We start from the raw sequence: 15,855 nt of genomic DNA on the forward strand, positions 1-15,855 counted from the left end.
GACACCCAGAACCTTTCAGTGCAGTTTCAGTGAAAAAGGGGTGTTTAGTGGGCATTTTCTGTACACGAGATGAGTAATAAAGAATAGTAGTTCATGATGGATGGGGCAATGATGTTTTTTTCATGGCACAACACAACAGATTGCATGGGGGAACATTAATGTCTTTAGGGCAGGACCTGTCTTTCTCAGTGTGTTGTAAAGCATCTAGCATGCATTGAGGCTTCAGTATTCAGGCCATGGTGATGATAAGGAAGGGTTCATCCTTGCCACTGGCTGGCCAATTTTTGGCCAAGCCAGACTTGGGTGGTGCTGCATTCCTGCTTGCCAGATCACAATGCCCCTCATTCAACTTTGGTGGGAGAACATGTAGGAACACATGCTCCAGCAGGGTCAGGCTGTAGATGGAGGTGGGTGCCTCAGTGGGGAAGAGAAAAGTCCAGAGAGGAGAATAAGACAATTCCATGCCCCCACCACATTGTAAATGGCACTTCACAGCTCCTAGTATTTATCACTATTAGCATAGCAGCTAGAGGCACCAATCATCATTGTACCTCATGATGTTGGTACAACACAAACCCAGGGCTTAGCTGTGACTTTGAGCACAGGATGGGTTTGAGGGTGGAATGGGGTAAGCTGCAGCTCCCATGGAAGAGAAGCCCCAAAATGGTTGTGGCTCAGAATCCACACTGAGACATGATGCCCACCCCATGGCCTTCCAAATGCAAGGGCAAGGCAAGAGTGATTTATCACTGGCTTATACCTGCAGAAAAATGTGGTACCTTCCACACCAACAGAGCTATGCTGGTCAATAACAGGTAGCATTGTGCAGCTGGAGTAGTGTTCACTCCCCACCCCTTCTATTTACTCTGGAGAGGGAGTCACTGTATTCCACACCCCCAGACTCAAGACTCAAGTAGCTTGGGTAAAGGCAGATAGGAGAATCTTAGTAAGTTCCCTCACTGCAGAGATCTAATCCAAGCTGTAGTGTAACTCACAGAGGAAGATGGCCAGGATCAATCAGACAGCATTGTCTACATGTTTCAGCTCATGCCTGAAGAAAAAAACAAAGAATTCCCACCTGCGTTGTAAATTATGGGAGTTCTACTTGGAACAATTCCATGAATTCAAGGATAGCTTCAAAACACAACCAACTTCAATTAAATCAGTGGCAGTGTTCTGAATCATCAAATCTTTTATCTGATTTTGCTCATTTTGCTGCAGAATGCCATATAGAAACAAATTCTTCAAGTTTTCTGCCCGTGTTTGGCAGTACAATGTAATGTAGAAAAAGAGCATTCAGCATTTGCATGCTGCTCTAGCACAAAAAAGACTAGCTGAAATGTTTGTCAAAGCTGGAAAAGGTTTTGTGCCTGCCTGCCAAAACTGCCTGATGCTGAATGTTTTTCTCCAGTCCAGCTGAGTTAACTTCTTGACTTTTTTGATACCTTATTCCTGTGGCAAGACTTCCATTTTTAGTTACACTGATTTCACTTCCCAGATTTTACATTTAAGAGGAATAGGATTTTCAAAGGATCAAATGGTTGTCAAATACCCAACATGCACTCTGATTGCTCCCTGCAGTGTTAAGACAAATATTTTCAGATACCAGTGCCAAAAACTAAGGGCCTAAATCTGCAGTGAAGCACTTAACTAAATTTGTCTTGATTTGAGAGCTATTTGTTAAAGCAGTCCATTTACATTTAGATGCAATTCAGGTTACAGAGGGAGAGAGAACCCAGAGAGCTCTGTGTCAGAAGGGGAGTTTCAGGATATGTGACAATACCATTTCATTAAAATCTTTATTAAAATAAATGAAAGAGTAACAAACATCAGAAAGCATAAAAGTTATGGAACATAATACAGCTCTAGGACTTCCTCTGGTAACATTACTAAGATTAAGAATTAGCCTACAGAGGCATAGCGAGGGTGTTATGCGCCCAGGGGCGAAGGCAAAATTGGTACCTCCCCCCCACTGCTAAATTGCTAAATAGTGGAGCCCCAAACCTGGTGCATGGCTGACCCTGACCCTGGGAGGAATGCGGGGAGCTTGTACCGCGTCTTACCCAACCCCCTCCAGTTTGGGGCTGGGTCCTGCACACACTAACCCTCTGGCAGAGGTGAAGGGGGTTGGGCTGGGGAGACAGAGGCAGGGAAGAGGTAGGTCTAGCCGGTGGTGGCAGGCAGAGGAGGAGCAGGTGAGCAGAGGGATGACAGGGTGCGTGTAGAGGGACTATACTGGCACCTCACTAATGTGGCACCCAGGGCCACTTCTTCCCCTTCCCCCCCCACACACACTCTGGCACCCTCATCACTATACCACTGTAAATAATCCACCTCTTGGGATATTTATTGTTTAATGAATTACTTATTTTACTAACTACAGACATATAAATTATAAAGTTTTATGGTTTACAGTCTGTTAAATAATTTTTTCTCTTTAATTTGTTCATATCCCATTGTCATTAGGTTCATGTGTTTTACATAAAAAATGTCAAATTCTTAAATATGTAAGTTTTATAAAACATGAGATAAATAAATGTTATACAACTAAATCACTATATTTCATTCAAGTATTTAAAACCACTGTTATAGCAAATGAGTAACACATTGCATTAATGAATAAAAAGTAAAAAAGATTTTGAGCATATCAAATTTATTATAAAAGAGAGGTAGCTGTGGTAGTCTGATCTTAGTAAAACAAAAAGAAAAAAAGTTATGTAGCACTTTAAAGACTAACAAGATAGCTAATAAATTTATTGTAAGCAATCTGTAATGCTTCCTAACTGTCCATTTACTTACCTACTTAACCTAATTGTTTTTCACATTATTGCACAGAGAAAAATGACATGAGAGTTATGAATGTAAGAGATTAAATTTTTAAAATAACACTCCAAAAAACTTTTAAATAAAAGTAACACACAACACAAGAATCACCCTCACTTTCTTGAAGGCACTTGAAGCAGTAAGTAGCCTAAGGCTGAGGATATCCTACAAGCGTGGCTTTCTGTCTGCCATGAGGACTTTTTCCTTCATGCTGCCTTGAGAGTCTATCCTTAAGTAAAGAAAAGAGGTCTCTCTGAGCTGCTCTTCCAAATTTCACACAAGCCATTCAACTGAAGCCATAGATATCAAAATTCAAGGCCAACTTTGCCTTGAGCAGACTGCCTCTCCAGGTGTCCACAATCACAACATCTGAACATGTATAATCCTTTTAGTTGAGAGAGTGAAGTTAATCCCAAGTCTCTACTGTGACTGTGACATGGAAAATCTGCAACAAAACATGGGGGCTGTGTCTAGACTGGCAAGATTTTCCGCAAAATCATCTGATTTTGTGGAAAAACTTGCCAGCTGTCTACACTGGCCATTTGAATCTCCGCAAGAACACTGACGATCTTGTGTAAGATCGTCAGTGCTCTTGCGGAAATACTGTGCTGCTCCCGTTCGGGCAAAAGCCCTCTTGCGCAAATCATTTGTGCAAGAGGGCCAGTGTAAACAGCACAGTACTGTTTTCCACAAAAAAGCCCCAATTGTGAAAATGGAGATCGGGGCTTTTATGCGGAAAGCCGCGTCTAGATTGGCCATGGACGCTTTTCCGCAAAAAGTGCTTTTGCGGAAAAGCATCCAGCCAATCTAGATGTGCTTTTCTGAAAATGCTTTTAACGGAAAACTTTTCCGTTAAAAGCATTTTCGGAAAATCATGCCAGTGTAGGTGTAGGCGTAGGTGATCTATCACTTCAGAAATGCCAACTCCTTTAGAATTGAGGCTCTGATTATCTAGCACCAGCTGAGGTAGAGCAAGCACCATGTGCACATCTGGTACATTTTTACCAAAACTCCTGCCTGCCCAACTCACCAAAGGAGAAAGGAAACAGGGAGGCAAAAAGGAATGGTTTAGTACAGAACCCTTTTTTATAAGCTTCAGAGGGGTAGCTGAGTTAGTCTGTAACAGGAAAAACTTAAAAACTAACAAAACAGTCTAGTAGTACTTTAAAGACTAACAAAACATGTAAATCGGGGTAGGCAAAAGGGCCTCTGTGGGTTGGATCTGGTCCTGGGAAACCTTGCTGCTCCCCTGCCCCCGGGCCAATTAGGACTTGGGGGTGGGGGAGCATGTGAAGCTTTCTCTGCTCTACCCCCACCCTGCGAGCAGCACGCAGTGTTTCCAAGTGCCATGTGCTCCTCGCAGGACAGGAGGAGGCTTCCCATGTTCCCCCGCCCTCAAGCCCTGATTGGCCTGGGGGTGAGGAAGTGTGCCAAGCCTCTTCCAGGGCATGGGTGCCTAGTGGGAAGAGGGGGTAAGGAGGTTCCCCCACCTCAGACCATAATTGGTCTGGGTAGCCCTGCCCCTTCCAGGGTGAGCTAGGGCTACTTCAAAAATTTTTGAAGTGGCCCCCGGGCAAAAATTATTGCCCACCCCGTATGTAGATGGTATCATGAGCTTTCGTGGGTGGAAGTGGGTTGTGTCCACAAAAGCTCATGATCCCATCTACATCAGGCATGTCAAACAAGCTTCTGGCAGGCTGCATGTGGCCCAATTGAAATTTTTTGTGGCCTGCCACTACATTTTTATAAAAGAATAAAGCACATGGCCGAGTGCAGATCATGGCTGGCCAGGCTGCTCTGCACAGGCATCAAGTGCCTGCTCCCAGCTGACTGCTGTGCTCATGCCTCCCCAGAACCGAGGAAGAAATGTGTGGCGCCAGTGACACTGGCTACAGGGTGCAGGCATTAGGTATGGGGGGGGAGGGACTAGGAGTGCCTGGGTTTGGGGAAGAGAGGAGGCATTGGGTTAGAGCAGGGGGGGCAGGGTCTGTGGGAGAGGAGGGCAATTGGGTTAGAATGGAGATATGGGAGTGCCTGGCTCTGGAGCAGGGGAGGGGGATATTTTGTTAATGTTTTGGTTTTTATTTATTTATTTCCAAATAAAATCACAAAATGTATATTAATTTTATATAAATAAATATGTCAATTTTTTGCAATTGCATGAATAATTATATTTTTATGCAAAATGTCAAACTTACAAAGTATCTGAAATTTTCACAGAAGCCTGCTCTATTTGATTGGCCATGGTCTATACTTGTTTTTATTTCAATAAAACAAGTTATGTATCATAAAAAATTACCTTAAATTTATATTTAAATTAAAAATTATTTTATGAGCAAATAACAATTTTGCACATCAAATCATTATATTATATTAATACAAGACCTGAAAAAATATTATAAAATATACCTAAAAGATAATCTATAATAATAAATAATTACAACTATATGTATAGAAGTACATTTTCTTTGGTGTCCTGAAAGCTATCAGTTTTCATTTGTGTGGCCTTCAGTGGGCTTCTGGTTTGACATGCCTGATTTGTATGTTTGTTAATCTTTAAAATGTTACCAGACTATTATTTTTTAAGTTTTTCCTTTTGTTATAAAGTATCTTTTACTTAAAAAAAAGCAACCCCAATGCACCCACCTCTCCCCCCTTCTCAGCCCCTCCCAAGCATCCCTCCATCCCAATGCACTCACCCCTCCCCCTGAGCCAGACCTCCTCCTGGTCTCCCAATCCCAATTCACTCACACCTCCTCCAGAGCCAGCCCCTCTGACCCTCCATCTCAACGAACTCACCCCTTCCCCTGAGCCAGCACCCCCATCCCAAAACACTCACTGCTCCCCCTGAGCCAGACCCCTCCAGCGCCCCCATCCCACTGCATTCACTCCTTCTCCTGAGCCAGGTCCCCCTCAAAGCCCCCCATCCCAATGCAGTCACCCCTCTCCCAGAGCCAGCCCTCCCCTGCTCAGAGCCTCCCATCCCAATACACTCACCCCTCCCCCTGAACCAGGCTCCCCCAGCACTAGGAGCACTCCCCCCATCAAATCTTCCTCATCTCCCACCCCCCACAGAGCCAGGCACCGGAGGAAGAGATGGCCAGATAAGGAAATCTAACCTTTAAAGTGGACGCTCCTGCCGCCCGACCCTACTGCCTCCACTCGCAGTGTGTAGAGCCGGGAGCACGTAGTTCCCGGGTCTCTGTTCAAAAGTGTCACATGGGCCAGAGCAGTGTGCGCTTCATTCCCACCCCAGCTCTGTGCCCCCCCAGCGTGATGCCCAGGGGCAACTGCCCCCCGCCACCCTTCCTTCGCTACACCTCTGTTAGCCTACCATAATCACACCCCTTCCTGAAGACCTGATGTTAAGAGATGTAGGACCAGCCTCACCCTTGACATGCCTGTTGAAGGTCCAGACAGGTAGGGTGCATCTAGACTGGCAAGATTTTGCACAAAAGCGGCTGGTTTTGCACAAAAACTTGCCAGCTGTCTACACTGGCCACTTGAATTTGTGCAAGAGCACTGACTTTGTAATGTACAAAATCAGTGCTTCTTGAGCAAATACTTTCATGCTCCCACTCGGGAAAAAGCTCTCTTGCGCAAGAATACTTGCTGAAGAAGGCCAGTGTAGACAGGGAAGAATTGTTTTGCGCAAAAAAGCCCCGATGGCTAAAATGGCAATCGGGGCTTTCTTGCACAAAATCGTGTCTAGACTGGCCACGGATGCTTTTGCGTAAAAGCACTTTTTGCGCAAAAGCATCCGTGCCAATCTAGACGTGTTTTTGTGGAAATACAGGCAGTCCCCGGGTTACGTACAAGATAGGGACTGTAGGTTTGTTCTTAAGTTGAATTTGTATGTAAGTCAGAACTGGTACATATTGTAGGGGAAACTCTAGCCAAACATTTCTCCAGAGCTCAGTTTTATTCTCTCACACCTCACTTCCCTCAGTCCTTTATTCTCAAGCTGAAGTGTCTGCTGAGAAAAGCCGCTCCGCGTCTCCCTGGTCTGCTGGGGGAGGGGGCGGGGGGACGCTAGCTTCGCGTCTCCCTGGTCTGCTGGGGGAAAGCAGCTAGTGCGGGGTGGCCTCACCCCATTTGTAAGTAGGGATCTGATGTAAGTCGGATCCATGTAACCCGGGGACTGCCTATACTTTTAACAGAAAAAGTTTTCCGTTAAAAGTATTTCCACAAAATCATGCCAGTCTAGACGCAGCCGTGTGTGTTGAGTGGCTAAGCTATACTGTGAAGCTAAGCTAATAGTAGATAGAAGGTAGAGAAGCTCACAGTGTGCATATAGCAAGCATTTTTAATGAATGGCTAGCCGACCCTATTAGCCCCAAAGCGTGGCTTTTTTATAGCGCTTTAGCATTACTTGATTCTGGCCCAACCTACCATGCCCATATTTTATTTTCTCACCCTAAGAAATCTTTGAGTACACTTATTCTCCAGGGTAGTAGATTATGATGCTTATTATTATATATTAACAATGATTATCTTGTTCTCAAAACCATTATCTTTGGCCTTTCTAGTTTTCTGCTCTGCAGTCTGTTTTATGATTATCAACCAATTCTGGCTCCGAATGAACCAGCGCAACCCTAGATTTAGTTCCCATATTTGGTTCCCCAGAGTTGAGGGCCATTTTATCTAGGACAAAGGTCACGTATGCTAACTTACTCCACTAATATGCTTTAGATGTTCATATAGGATGCAGTCCTGTATGTTTCTTGCATTACAGCCTAATACTAGGGATATATACCTTATAATGAATACATAATATGTGTATATACTGGATATAATAACAAATTAGTATGAATCAACCCAGGAAAAGTATGTTATCTTGTATTGCAGACAAGCACCTTATCCTTATGGGTGACACTAAGTATGCTATAAGCTTCTTAATTTGGCATAAGTCAACCAGCTATAGCTATAATTGTTTTGCTCTGTGTGTGAAATATTTGAAAGGTATTTGTTCTTTACTGTACTGGATGGAGAAGACTGTTATAAATAAGTTAATAACTTTTAATGACTTATTCAGCAAATGGAACCATATCATTAAGGTTTGTAATAAGTGATGAAATTATATATTAGATTCGATCACTAATGTAAGTTTCTGTTGCCATGGAAGATTCACTTAACAATGAATCTGCAGATTTTATTTCCCATGCTGTTTTTATATTTGTTGTTTTTAAATTGATTTCTTGAAATTAGCATTAATACATTAGTGAATAACACTACCAGGTGGGCTGTCCATCAGAAAACGGTTCACAGGGGGAATGGTGTTCTCAATATTTGTTTGAGTCAAAACAATGGAACCTATGCTCAGATAACTTAGCCAAGACAAGTTAGACAACATTTGCTCAGGTCCTCATTTTCTTCATCCAGTTGTTGCATGCTTACTTAAATAAAAACTGTAGAACTGATTACCATTGGCTTAAATGTTTAAAAAACCTAAACACGTACACAGAACCATATTGCTACTCACTCTCTACTATCCTTTTGTGACAAAGTGGGGATTGTATTCACTCTTTTCACTTTGTTATATTGAATGCGATTTCTACTGTCCTGTAGTAACCCAGTGTGTGGACCTCTGCTTCCCTGGGCACTAAACCAATGCCTAGGTGGTGATGGGAACTTCAATGTGATAGCATCCCACATGTACAGGGTGGCTGATACCCTATGTAACTTGAGTCTGGGGGAGAGTTATGACCAGGTAACACCTTTTGCCTGTAAAGCTGGACAAAGGCAGGAGGCAGAGTTGGCTGAGGGTGTGAGTGAGTCTCTCTGGGCTGGGGTGCAGGGAAAGCAGAGTAAGTCTCTTGGCTCTGAGCCTCCTCTCCCCAAGATGGATTATACTCACTGCTTCTGCTCCCTGTTCTAAGAAGCCTCTTCTACTCTGTATCCCTGTGAACTAATAAACCTTCTGTTTTACCTGCTGGCTGAAAGTCACATCTGAATGCAAATGTGGGTGCAGGGCCCAGTGACTCCCCACATCTCAGCAACACCTGTCAATTTCATTTGTTTTCTTTCTAGGTTTAGCCAAACCCATGGGACTAGTTGAAGGTCCAGGAGGCTTGGGCCAAGGAGGACTGGCTGCTACTTTGAGAGATGACAGTCATGAATCTGAAACTAAATATGAAGAATATGGTTACAATGCCCAGCTGAGTGACAGAATATCACTGGACAGGTCCATTCCTGACTACAGACCAAAAAAGTAAGTTGAATCCTGTATTTTTATTAGTGCAAGTGATTGTTGTTCTCCTGACCATGGTTGCAGCCCTGGATGCCTGCCTTAAGTTCAGAGTATACTGAAAGATTAGTCATGTCACACACCTAAGTTTAATGAAAACTAAAAAGACCATCCCAGGCATGGAGACTGCGTTGGCTTCTCTAGCTAACTTTGCAAGTAATGTTGCAATAGTAATAGCCATGCCTTTAGGTCAGTAATGATTTCAAAGTGCAAGGTTTGCTGAGCATTGTTCACTAAAATCCTTAGCAACAGCCAATGAGCTCAGATAGCTCTCTAGCTATCAGAAAGACAAGATAGCACCACGGCATGGAAGCAATGCTGTTTTGTTGAGTACTGATTGTTGAAGATTGCAAACATCAAATGTTTTGTGTTAAATTGCATTTAGGATGTTCTTATGAAAGAATGTAGAGGCAGAGCATTTACTCATCTCTATTTTGTGATAAAATAAGTAGCAAGATAATCACAGCAGGGCTGTTAATTACAGTCAGAGATGCACTTACGATTATTATAATGTCTGTGGAATATGCATATTTACACAATAATATAATATTCTTCACATATCTATACAAAATGACTACATGGCAGTTCTATGTTTAATATTTTTATTGATTTATTATAGGTTGTTTAAGTGACTTTCAAGTCTTTCAGATGTATATCATTATGCTTTCTCCAAAAAAAGTCATTCATTGAGTCATTTAGCAAGGGGGATAGCTCAGTGGTTTGAGCATTGATCTGCTAAACCTAAGGTTGTGAACTCAATCCCAGAAGGGGCTTTTTAGGGATCTGGGGCAAATGTGTCAGGGATGATACTTGGCTCTGCTTTGTGGGCAGGGGACTGGACTCAATATCCTCTCAAAGTCCCTTCCAGTTCTATGAAATAGGTGTATCTCCATATATTATTCTCAGAATGGCAATCAGTAATGTGTTAATGCAGTGGAGATCAGCTGTAATGCCTAGCTGCTCTCAGTAGACAAAACTGAAAAGAATACTTAATTTCTACTAATAATTTTCTCTTTTAAAATCCCTGTTGGGGTTCCCAGGCAGAAGTGAAAGTTAAATAGAAATTCCTCATTCTGTGGGGGAAAATGTTTAGTTTAAGCACAATAGCTGTGCTCCATGAATAGATTACAATTTTTATAAATTCTTAGTCAAGTCAAGAAGCCAGAAACTAAGTTTAGCAAAACAAAACTTAAGCCTATCCACAGATTCCCTTAGACATTATGTGCCAATACAGTTGCAGAACTATTGACTAAGGAAGCATTCACAGAGAGAGAAGAAAAATATTGCTTAGCTCTTTAACCTGGCTCAACATGTGACAAAAATCCATTTTGGGATTTGCCTTGACAAAGGGTAAATCCTTCAGTATTAGATTGTCTTGTGACCACTAAAGATATATATTAAGCCTGATTCCAACACTAACGAGGTCAAGGGGAATTTTTCAGTTGACTTAAGTGGGCTTTGGATCATGACTCTTGTTAACTAATAATTCAAGTAGTAAAGTCTCAGAGGGGTAGCCGTATTAAATTTGTAACAAAAAACTTAAAAAATGAGTGGTCCTGTAGCACCTTAGAGATTAACAATATAGATATAGATATAGATATAGATATAGATATAGATATAGATATAGATATATACTATCATGCGCTTTCGTAGGCACAATTCCCTTCTTCAGATGAGTGGAGCAAAAGAGCACTTTTGCTCCACTCATCTGAAGAGGGTTGTACCCAAGAAAGCTCATGATACTACAGATATAGTAACAACATTTCTAAGCCTTTTGTTCCACTTATTTGAAGACGTGGGCTGTGCCCATGAAAGCTCATGATACTTTGTATATTTTTTGTTAGTCTTTAAGGCACTATAGGACACCTCAATGCTTTTTAAAGTTTTTAATAATTCAATTAGTTAGTAAATGTGGGTAGGTGAACCATAAAAAAAGGAAAAAAAGAAGCTTAAGCTGCAAAGTTTGGATCTAGATGCTATGAATTTGGGAGTGTTAGGCATTGATGATGATGCAGATTGGATTTTGGCTCTGGCTTAGCTCTACTTATAAGTTTAACCATTGATTCAAATAAGTATCTATGCTTGTTCCTAACTATTTGGGTGCCCCACTTGGCCTGGGACTCCCATAAGATTACACTGTCTCTTTAAACATTGAAAATGCTATAAGAACTGCTTCCTGGGTGATATTTGGACATTTTAGTTAGGGCCTGGAAACACCTGAATCCAAACATGGCCAAACCTCAAAAAACATTTAGTTTGAATTTGCTCTGAAAAGGTTAGGGGCTGTCATTTGGATAGTTTTATCTGTGTGTATCAGAGGGAAGCTGTACCACCATTCAGTTGGCATAGTTCATTAGATTGCACTTTTTGGCTATAATTTTCACAAGCAGCATTGTATTGATTCTGGTAACTACAGACACACGTGCTGAAACACCAGACACTCTTGGCAATGCTCACTTTAATACTAACTAACACACAGGGTTTGGCCACCACTTCCAAAAGCGCTGTATTCCACATGAGTCTTGTACTAACACAAAGGGAACAGAGCAAACACTGGCTTGTCCACTGTTCAGTGTAATATCTGAATGTTTCACCTTAACACATCTACTATGGTATGACCAATGTGAAATTTCATCTATACACAATGGCTGAAACTAATGTTCACAAAACAGATAGGAAGTCTGTGGCTGATCTCAGATTTTGACCCAGACTTTCCGAGTCCTGTGCCAGAGCATTGTCATCTACACCATCCTTTCCGCCCAGTCTAAGCTCCATTTTGCTCATTCAGAAGCTCATATGTACATACACCTGATAGGATTATAGGTGCAAATCAGAAACATTTTTTTAACAACTAGCTGTTTGCATGGACTATTTTACCCAATTTATGCAAATGTGGAGCTTATATTATGCAACTAGATAAACTCATGCATGTTACTGATGCTTTGGAAAAAATGTGGCTTTAAACATTGAATTTCATTATATTTTAACTGTTGCCAACGTCACCACTTTTATCCACTTCTGTATAGAGATAATGCCATGTCTACACTGGCACGTTCTCACACAAAAATTCTTTTGCAGGAGAGTCCTTCTGCAAAAACTCTTCCAGAAGAGAGTGTCTACACTGGCATGTGCTTTTGCACAAGAGATGTGCTTTTGTGCAAGAGCATCCATGCCAATGTAGATGCTCTTTTGCGCAAGAAAACTCTGATGGCCATTTTAAACATAGGCCTTTCTTGTGCAAGAAATTCATGTTGCCTGTCTACACTGGCCTCTTCTGGAAGACCTCTTGTGCAAGAGGGCTTATTCTTGAGCGGGAGTGTCAGATTTCTCATGCAAGAAGCCCTGATTTTATACATTAGAATGTTAGTTTACTTGTGCAAGAACATGTGGCCAGTGTAAACAGGCAGGACGTTTTTACACAAGAATGGCCGCTTTTGTGCGAGATTGCGCCAGTGTAGACATAACCATATGGTAAGGATTCCAGTTGTGACTCTTCCTAGCATACCTTAAATAAGTGCCCAGCAATATAATGGCTTTTCTAGATGCATTTTCATCCATGCAGTGAACAGGAAAGTCATGTCTCAAAAAGGGGACATGCAGTCAGATGGAACCAATGCCAGGAGTATGAAATTGTGGCAACTCCCGATGTCATCCCATTGCCTAGAGATCTGCAAACCTTTGCAATACTTCCAGCAAACTGCTTATCCTGAATGTTTGCATTTCTCTACTTTTCTTCCTGCTGCGGTTGTGTGACCTTCAAACTCAAAGGCCAAACAATCTTTCCCCAGAAATGGAGAAATACTAACTCAGCACAGAAGCAGGCAGCAGTTTTTCAGATATTTTATTTATAGGCGCCAAATGGAATTAATCACAGTAAATATTTCACTTGAAATTACAGTTCTTTTGATTGCAATAAAAATCACATTTTGACCTACTTATGGAAATATCTCTCAACTCTCTCTTCTTTTGCTATTCCACATACACCAGAGGCATATTTTAATGGGCTTTTTAGATGAGCTAATTAGATTAGACCCTGAAAAACATTTTGAAAAGTCTGATTTCACATTGCATTTCACCTGCACCAAATTGGATGCTCATGGAGTCGGACTGGTGACCCTCCCTTTGGAAGTTTTATAGGCCTTCTGGGTTAATTTCTATAGTTTAGTAATTTGGGACTGTTAATGCTCTGGGAAAATGCAAGAATTAAATATCAGAAGTGATATTTACATGCTACATTCAGTTGCAAAATATTATCATTAATTATGACTCAGGATGATTTTCCACACTTTCAACTGAAACATTTTGCATTGGACTTAACAGGGATTTCACTTTGCAGCTTGGTGTAATCAGTATAATGTGTGCTATTTCTTTAGCTTTGTTAAAATACACAGTACTGCTTTAAAAATATGGTCTAGTTAGATAAAAATAGTTCCAGATAGTTATCCAAATTCCAATGGAAAATATAGAGAAGTAGTTATGAAATCCAAATAAATGCCAAATGAGTTGTGCAGGATTATTTTTGTTGTGGTGAATACCTAAGGAATGAATGCTGTGTGTAGGATTATTTTAACCACCATTCATAAAAATGGATGTAGGCCTCAACTCTAGGAGCTGGTGAGGGTTGCAGACAGGGGTAAGATGAGTATGTGCAGCTCAGCACCCCCACTCTGAAAACTGTTCAACTAATAGCACAGACAGTATCAAGCAGCAGCACAGGCTAGCTAACCTAAGTATGCACCTGGGGATCCAACTCATCTGCTATATTTTTAGCCAGCAAGCTTAATGAGCACTAGCAAGATTATGTTCATGGAAGCTGTGTGTATTACTCAAAACACCCATGTTATTTATGTTGCAAAGTCAAGCCCCAGAAAATTAGGAAAGATTGGATTTACAGCCACCCATGCAACCTTAATTTGGAACCTGTACACCAGTGTTCCCTCTAATTTTTTTCATCCATGTGCAGATTAATTTATGTTATGTACACCAAGGCATGTACAGATGTGTACCACCAGTACAAACATAGGTTGCTGGCTGTGGGCACTTTATGCACGCTGCTAATCAGCTGGGTGACACCTGAATCTCTTTGGGTGGCCAATAAAGTGCTCATTTTACAAGAAACACAGTTGTACATAAAATCTGTGCACTGAATGAGGCACGAGGCATGTGGAAAAACATATAATGGAATTGAAAAATGTATCATAGCACATGTGTACAAGGAAGGAGAATTAAGAATACCCAATAACTGTAAAACTTGTATTTCCTAACTTTCCAATCCTAATAACTTTCTTCTTATATTTTTTGTATGCAGTTTCCTAGGTATTGTTCATTTGGGTGGAGTGATTCTTGTTTCTTTTTTAGAAAAAAGGTAAGGCCAAATTCTGATGCGCAGAATTGCAAACCCTATGCCTTGTCATGTACAATCAGGAAAGACTGAGTGCTGAACTTACAGCATTGTAACACACATGGTGCATCTACACTGCAGGGCTTACCTCAAAATAAGCTACGTAAATTGAGCTACGTCGATTGCGCATCTTATTTTGAAATAGGGAGCATCTACACAGCACTTACAGGCAGTCCCCGGGTTACGTACAAGATAGGGACTGTAGATTTGTACTTAAGTCGACCCAGCAGCACCCCAGCTGCTCTGCCCCAGGCGTCCCCAAGTCAGCCGCTGCTGAAATTGACCAGCTGCTGACTACAGGAAGCCTGAGGCAGAGTTTCTCTGCCCCGGGCTTCTTGGAATCAGCCGCTGATCAGTTTCAACAGCAGCTGAATCTGGACGCCTGGGACAGAGCAGCTGGGATGCTGCCGGGTAGGTTTCCGCAGCGCCGCACCTCAGCACCCCAGGTACTCTACCCCAGGTGTCCCCAACCCCAGGTGTCCCCAAGTCAGCTGCTGCTGAAACTGATTAGCGGCTGATTCCAGGAAGCCCGGGGCAGAGAAACTCTGCCTCGGGCTTCCTGTAGTCAGCCGCTGGTCAGTTTCAGCAGCGGCTGACTTGGGGACGCCTGGGGCAGAGCAGCTGGGATGCTGCTGGGTTGGTCCAGTAGCGCCGCTCCTCGGCGCTACTGGACCAACCCAGCAGCACCCCAGCTGCTCTGCCCCAGGCGTCCTGATTCAGCCACTGCAGAAACTGATCAGCAGCGGCTGAGTCAGGACTCCTGGGGCAGAGCAGCTGGGGTGCTGCCGGGTTGGTCCAGTAGCGCCGAGGAGCAGAGCTGCGGGACCAACCGGCAGCGACCCAGCTGCTCTACCACAGGTGTCCGCGAGAAAAGCCTGGTCTTCTGGGGGGGGCGCACTAGCTGCGCCCCCCCCCAGCAGACCATAGAGACGCAGGTGGTGGGACTGAGACGTGCCACGGTGCTGCCGCCCGGGTCCTCCGCGGCTTTGCTCTGAGTCTCCTTGGTCTGCTGGGGGGGCCCCCCAGCAGACCAGGGAGCCGCGGAGCAAAGCCGCAGAGGACCCGGGTGGGACCGCGGCGCATTGGGGCGGTCCCGCCGCCCGCGTCATCCGCGTCTTTGCTCCGCGTCTCCCTGGTCTGCTGGGGTCCCCCTCCCCAGCAGACCAGGGAGACGTGGAGCAGCTTTTCTCGCCCCGGAGAACGCGGGCGGTGGGATCTCAGCGCGTCTGGGCGGTCCCACCACCTGCGTCCTCCGGGGCAAGAAAAGCCCCGTTCGTAAGTACGGATCCGACATAAGTCGAATACGCGTAACTCAGGGACTGCCTGTATTTTGAAACAGAGCACTCTTCCTCTGACTTCCTTTATTCCTTGTACAATGAGGTTT

At 43.2% G+C, this 15,855-nt stretch overlaps 1 protein-coding gene across 2 annotated transcripts in view; it reads left to right on the plus strand.

Annotated features, from left to right (window-relative positions):
- GALNT9 (polypeptide N-acetylgalactosaminyltransferase 9) overlaps positions 1-15,855 on the plus strand; it is a 443,926-nt gene that overhangs the window by 78,421 nt on the left and 349,650 nt on the right. For both annotated transcript variants that reach the window (XM_075898386.1, XM_075898387.1), the window contains exon 2: positions 8,854-9,034. In XM_075898386.1, the coding sequence (XP_075754501.1) occupies positions 8,854-9,034 (181 nt within the window). The remainder of the gene's footprint in view (positions 1-8,853; positions 9,035-15,855) is intronic.

This window comes from Pelodiscus sinensis, chromosome 15 (assembly GCF_049634645.1).
Source record: "Pelodiscus sinensis isolate JC-2024 chromosome 15, ASM4963464v1, whole genome shotgun sequence".
Classification (NCBI taxonomy): domain Eukaryota; kingdom Metazoa; phylum Chordata; order Testudines; family Trionychidae; genus Pelodiscus; species Pelodiscus sinensis.